Source organism: Labrus bergylta, chromosome 3 (assembly GCF_963930695.1).
Source record: "Labrus bergylta chromosome 3, fLabBer1.1, whole genome shotgun sequence".
In the NCBI taxonomy this organism is placed as follows: domain Eukaryota; kingdom Metazoa; phylum Chordata; class Actinopteri; order Labriformes; family Labridae; genus Labrus; species Labrus bergylta.
In genome coordinates this window covers 33,946,632-33,952,588 of record NC_089197.1, presented here as the reverse complement: position 1 = coordinate 33,952,588, position 5,957 = coordinate 33,946,632, and the positions used below count along the sequence as shown (strand labels likewise).

At 38.2% G+C, this 5,957-nt stretch overlaps 1 protein-coding gene across 3 annotated transcripts in view; it reads left to right on the top strand.

Moving 5' to 3' along the window:
• Positions 1 to 1,489: 1,489 nt before the first annotated feature.
• The window catches only part of lrrk1 (leucine-rich repeat kinase 1), an 82,126-nt gene continuing 77,658 nt past the window's right edge, over positions 1,490 to 5,957 (top strand). For 2 of the 3 annotated variants that reach the window (XM_065953184.1, XM_065953182.1), the window contains exons 1-2: positions 1,490 to 1,643; positions 3,503 to 3,647. In XM_065953184.1, the coding sequence (XP_065809256.1) occupies positions 3,632 to 3,647 (16 nt within the window). In that variant the 5' untranslated portion in view covers positions 1,490 to 1,643; positions 3,503 to 3,631. Of the gene's footprint in view, positions 1,644 to 3,464; positions 3,648 to 5,957 lie in introns of all 3 variants that reach the window. The other variant, XM_065953183.1, reaches the window with a different exon arrangement.

Below are 5,957 nucleotides of genomic sequence, written 5' to 3'. Positions count from 1 at the left end.
TGTTGGTCTGTGTGTTGGTCTTTGTACCTGATGAACAGAAGTTCCTCTTTTAGACCAGAAAGTCACATTTCTCAGTGGATGTGTGTGAGCACTGAGACAGCTGAAGGCTTGTGGAGAAAAGTGAAATATCGATGAAACTCATGTAGGTGCTGGGAAATCTAAAAAGCAGCTAGAACAAGCAAACGAGCCCTCATCAAGGTTATTATCTTTGAATGAATCAATCTTTATTTGCAGAGCCAATTGAAGATGAATGTAATTTGAAGATACGTTATAAGAAGAGTAGATCTAGACTGTACTCTTTGTTGTAATATTTACAATGATCCAGCATTAATCCACCACACAGACCTACTGCAACATTTAACAAAGTAACAGTGGCAAGAAAAAGTGATTTTAACAGGCAGAAACCTCAAGTATATATTGAACTGGCCTCATGTTGAACAGACATCTGCTTAGATGTTATTGGACTAGAGGGAGATGATATGACATGAATGCATACAGACAGGGAGCCAGGATGAGATGAGACAGGAGCTCCGTGTGCCAGGCCCCCCAGTAGTCTGTTCATACTGGACCACTCGGTGGAAACGGGGCTTTCTAAGCCTATAGCAGGATAGACGCTGGTCCAAGCCAGAACCAGCCCTAACTATAAGCTTTATCAAAAGGGAACGTTTGCAGCCTTCTCTTGAAGGTAAAGAGGGGTGCTTTTACTAAATTAACTAAATAACAAAAAAAAATCCAATTGTTGATAATAACTAAGAAAAACTATTTTTTAACAAAACTAACTAAAATACAATAAAATTGGTGTCGCAGACACTTTCAATCATATCAGACAATTCACTCAGATATTTGCTGTTTGCACATGGTGGCCTATAACAGCATCCAACTAAAAGTGGTTTGACATATGGTAAGTGAACTTGTAACCACAAAGCCTCCACACCAACAAACATAACGTCTTTTCTAATTTTTACTGGAATATGATTTTGGATGTACAGCAACCCCTCCTCCATGCAAGTTCCTATCCTTTCTATGAATATTATAACCCTGTATATTCACTTCTTCATCTGAGAATGTACAGTTGAGATGGGTCTCTGTGACTGCCAGAATATGAATGCTATTTGTAATCAATACATCAGATATTACAGCAAGCTTGTTTCTGAGACTGCAAACATTGATGTGCAAGTTTCAGTCCTTTTCGAGGTAACTTAGCCAACAATGGCAAATAATAAAAGATACAAATATTCCTGACACACAACAGGTTATATTTTGCCAACCATTCTTGTTACTCACGCGATTTAAGTATTCCACTATTGATTTTTCATGATAATTATTATCTTGATTTGATTTCTCAAAGTTGTATCATTGTTGTTTTATTTTGTTTTATTTCGACATCTGTATCCAGCTGCAGTCGCGTTATTTTGAAATGTAATCACGGAAACACCTCCGTTGATGTCTCTGACTTTACGTCGCGTGCGTCTCCGTGCCTGGATTGGAAAGTTTTTGTCTCGTGGAATCAGGAAGTCTAGTCAACATTAGTGTGAGCCCGTATCTTCTGAACTACAAAAGCCAAGTGTTGCGGCGGAGGAGGGGGGGACTCTCGGGTGGTGTAAACCGTGTCGTTGCAGCTCTCTTCACACCTGGACCATGAGGTGAGTGTGGACACAATCCACTCTGCTATCATTATGTTTAAAACCCGGACCGGGAGCGCTCAGACCCAGTACGAGCTGAGAGCAGCCTCGTGACGTCACCAGCAGAGGAAAAACAAACGAAACCACGTTTATATCCAGAACAATGTGGAACAATTCAGAACTAACAGAGGTCATTACTCTTCGAAAGCGAACACTGTGAGTTTGTTAAGTAGCTTATGAAGCTCCTCTCACCCGGCTGAGCTATTCTTACCCCACAGAGAGGCTGTGATTTGAAAACGAGCTGCAGAAAGCTGCACACTCCTGCTCTCTGTTTACCTTACATTAACATTAATGACGCACTTGTTTTATTGCTGTCGTTGTCAAATCTTCTCCAGATTTTTGCACAGGGACACACAAACACTCAGACATGCATCTGTGTGCCAAGGTGAAACACTTCTATGTTCAAAACAAACAAACAAGTAACTCAACTTGTTCTGAGAGATGAGATGATATGACATGAATGCATACAGACAGGGAGCCAGGATGAGATGAGACAGGAGCTCCGTGTGCCAGGCCCCCCAGTAGTCTGTTCATACTGGACCGCTCGGTGGAAACGAGGCTTTCTAAGCCTATAGCAGGATAGACGCTGGTCCAAGCCAGAACCAGCCCTAACTATAAGCTTTATCAAAAGGGAACGTTTTCAGCCTTCTCTTGAAGGTAAAGAGGGGTGCTTTTACTACATTAACTAAATAACAAAAAAAAAATCCAATTGTTGATAATAACTAAGAAAAACTATTTTTTAACAAAACTAACTAAAATACAATAAAATTGGTGTCTACATCTATTATCATTATTCAAATTTTAGGGCTGCTCAACTTCAATAATTAACATAATCCGTACATAACATAATCCCAACCCGTCTATTAATGTATGGAAGTTAACAGTGGAAGATATTAAATAAATGGAAAGAATTACGTATAGGCTAAGAAACAGAAGATGAATTCATGTGTTACTGGAGTAAATGGATAATGGAGACAGATAAAGTGGAATGATAACAGGTATGTAAATTGAATTTTATTAAATTAATAAAGTAGTGAAGGAACAACCCCCACCTCCCCCTGCCCCATTCTATTTACGGTTTTATTTTTATTTTATTATTATTTTTCTTATTATTATTATTATTATTATTATTTTGTCTTTTCTAAATCTAATTTAATTATCTTTTTTCTCTTTGTACCTTTTTCTTATTTCTTGTATTTATTTTTATTTTATTTCATGTTGTTTGTATTCTTGTATGTGCCAGGATGAATAAAATTTGTGATGAAATATGCAAACTCCAGCCTTCTCTGACAGCCTTCTCCTTAATGAAGGCTGTCAGTGTTGTTTACCCGCGTGCTTGTGCTCGTGTATGAAGTGTACCGTGTTGAAACACACCTCTCTGAAGTGAGCCAAAGCCAAGCTTTTTAAGTAGTATCTTCGGAGCCTGAAGAGCAGGGTGATCATATCAAATACATGTTATGTAACAGGGCGGAGAGGTGGTCTCTTTATGATGACATCTTTATGTTTAAAGAAATATTCCTACAGGTAACCATCATGTTTGCATACACTGATTCACCTTTGAATCAGTCTGACCGATATCACCCAATATTGATGTATCAGTCTTAATCTAGAATATAGAAATTCAATTAAAACCAGCACAAGTATTCAATGATGACCCTCTTAGAGACAGAATCCATCAGCCGTCTTCAGTTGTTAGTGGTGTTTGAATATAAATTGTACCATTTGTTGATGCACAGCTAAATAGTTTGTGAGTAGAAGGTGTTTTTGTGTCTCTCTTTCCAGATAGTGAGATTGTTCACTGCTTCTCGTTCTCTGTTCAGGATGACTTCTGGATCCAGGACTCCTCCCGGTGCTGAGAATCTGCCCTGACCTTCAAACCAGTGACTCCAGTAGGAATGTCCTGATGGTTAATTGGCCTTACCAAGTTCACAGGAGACACTCCCAGCAACATGGAGCAACAAAAAGGTGAGTCAAATCCCTGATTCTAATTGGACCTCTCTCTAAAATCCCTCTCACACGTCAAATACAGACATTATTTATATTACTCCAGGACAGTCAGGTCCTGATCATTTCAGGGAAATGTCAGCACCTCACAGCGTCAGCATCAGACGCTGTCTCACAGCCCAAAATACCTGGTTTGGTTGATGTAGGTGAAAGGGGGCGGAGCCTGAGTACAGCGTGCAGGAGGAGACTGGGGGTCAGTTAAATAGTTTGGTTAGGAGGGTTACTATCTGAGTGAAATTACTTGATGATGATAAGAGCTGAATTAGATTGAAAATGAAATCTCCTTTAGGATAGGTTACACTTGACTATCCTTTACCAGAGGAAGAGATAAGTAACGTCCCACTATATCTTGCGACAACTTTTTTTAAAGTGACACACCTCTCCACCGTACACGCAAACAAGCAATGTATATGAGCATAGTATGTTTGAATGCTGTATTCAGTGAATTAAACATTAATGTTCATTCAAACAAACTTATAATTTATGTTTATAAATGAGAGAGGAGAGGAGGGTGAGCAGAAGAAAATTTTCGACGAGCAAAAAACAACTCTGCTAGGATTACTTAGAGGGATGTGTCGTGATTTTCAACTATTGGAATAATCATTAACTTCTAAAAAAAAAAAAAAAAATCTATGTAGTCATGCACCTTTTTAATCTCATAATGATTCCATTCATTTTAACAATGCCTGGTTGTAACGCTGTATCACCGCTGAACAATGGTTGTATTGCATCTGACATCAGTATGCAAACCGCCATTAAATGACAAACGAAGAAGAGAACTTTAGTGTCAGGTTACACGTCTGTAGAGTTACAGATTGAGGAGATGCTAATAAAACAACGTAACATCTTTTGAATTAGGGAGTGATCTTTTTTTTCTTTACATAGGTCAGTAAATGATCAATTAAACAATCCGTTATTTAACCTAACACGGTTAAGTTTAGTCTTGTTTAAGGATGAATTCAGATGTTGTTTGGGTAGTGGGTGGGTGTGTTGGGTATGGATGAACTTGTATGTGTGATTCTCTTTACTCAATTTCATTTTTGTATGGAATAATTCTGTTATCTGTTTAATTATGGTGCGAACCCCAGGAAGAGTAACTGAGACCATGTGCAGAGGCTAATGGGGGTCCTAATAAACAATAAGACCAAGTATTGGAATGCTAAATCTGTTAGCCCTTTATCTGTTATAATCTACATCAATCTAACACACTGAGATGTACTTCCAGGTCCATCTGTGAGAAAATGAGTCACTAGTCGGGCTGGGAGATATGACCTCAAATCAATATCACAATTAATTGAACTCACATGGTCTCTATTGTAAATATGCTCAACTATTAAAGCTGATGAACTATTTTGTGGTTATTTATTGAATATTTCAAACTGAAATCAAAGCATCGTTTGAAATGAAAACAACACATTTGTGTTTTTAAAGTAGAAATTAACTTCTCTAAAACATCTACTGGATCAGAAAGTCGCCCATTCTTCCTTTAATGTTGCCATAATTATCAAGGAGGTTTTCACGTTTAATGGCTGTCTTAAACAACACTGTAACAACACACCTGGCAATTGATGCATGTTTGTAGTCCTTCTTCAGTAAGTTGTAGTTTTGACACGGCAGACCCAAGTGATGTTTGTAACATTAGCCTAGTGTAAGAACAGTCTGACTCTCATACCACCAAAGTTCTCTTTTTTCTCTTATTTACCCTTTTCACTGACACTGTGACATTTTTCATTGAGGTTAAAGTGAAATTCAAATGTGTAGGGTAACTGCAGCTCTGCTTAAATTAGCAGAAAGAGAACTGAAACCACAGTAGTTTTAGAGCCAAGAGCGTATCTGCTGCACTGTCTAACTGTCAGTGTGAACCTGACTCAGTCAACGCAGGGACAACGTTTATATCTCATGTAACACACACACATGGATATTTATATTATCTCTCAGCAGGTTAATGGAGGCTGTAGTGCAGTTGCGTCTTAAATGATTAAACAGTTTTTAATCATTAAAGGAGATAACTGCAGGAGATGCAGGACTCTGATTGCATTTTTTTAGATTAGATTATGTTGAACTGCCTATCCATCTTTTCTTCTGCAAACAGGAAGTTGTAATAAAGTGTTGTTGGCCTTTTTGTCAACAAGTGAACACATCTGTAAGGCTGGTTTACTGCTGTGGCCTCCCAACAAGTGTTTGATCAGTTTTTATAGTGTATCATTGTATGTTTTTTTTCCTGTATACCGTCCAGAAATGTTTACAGGGTACAACTAGGTCTAAACTAAA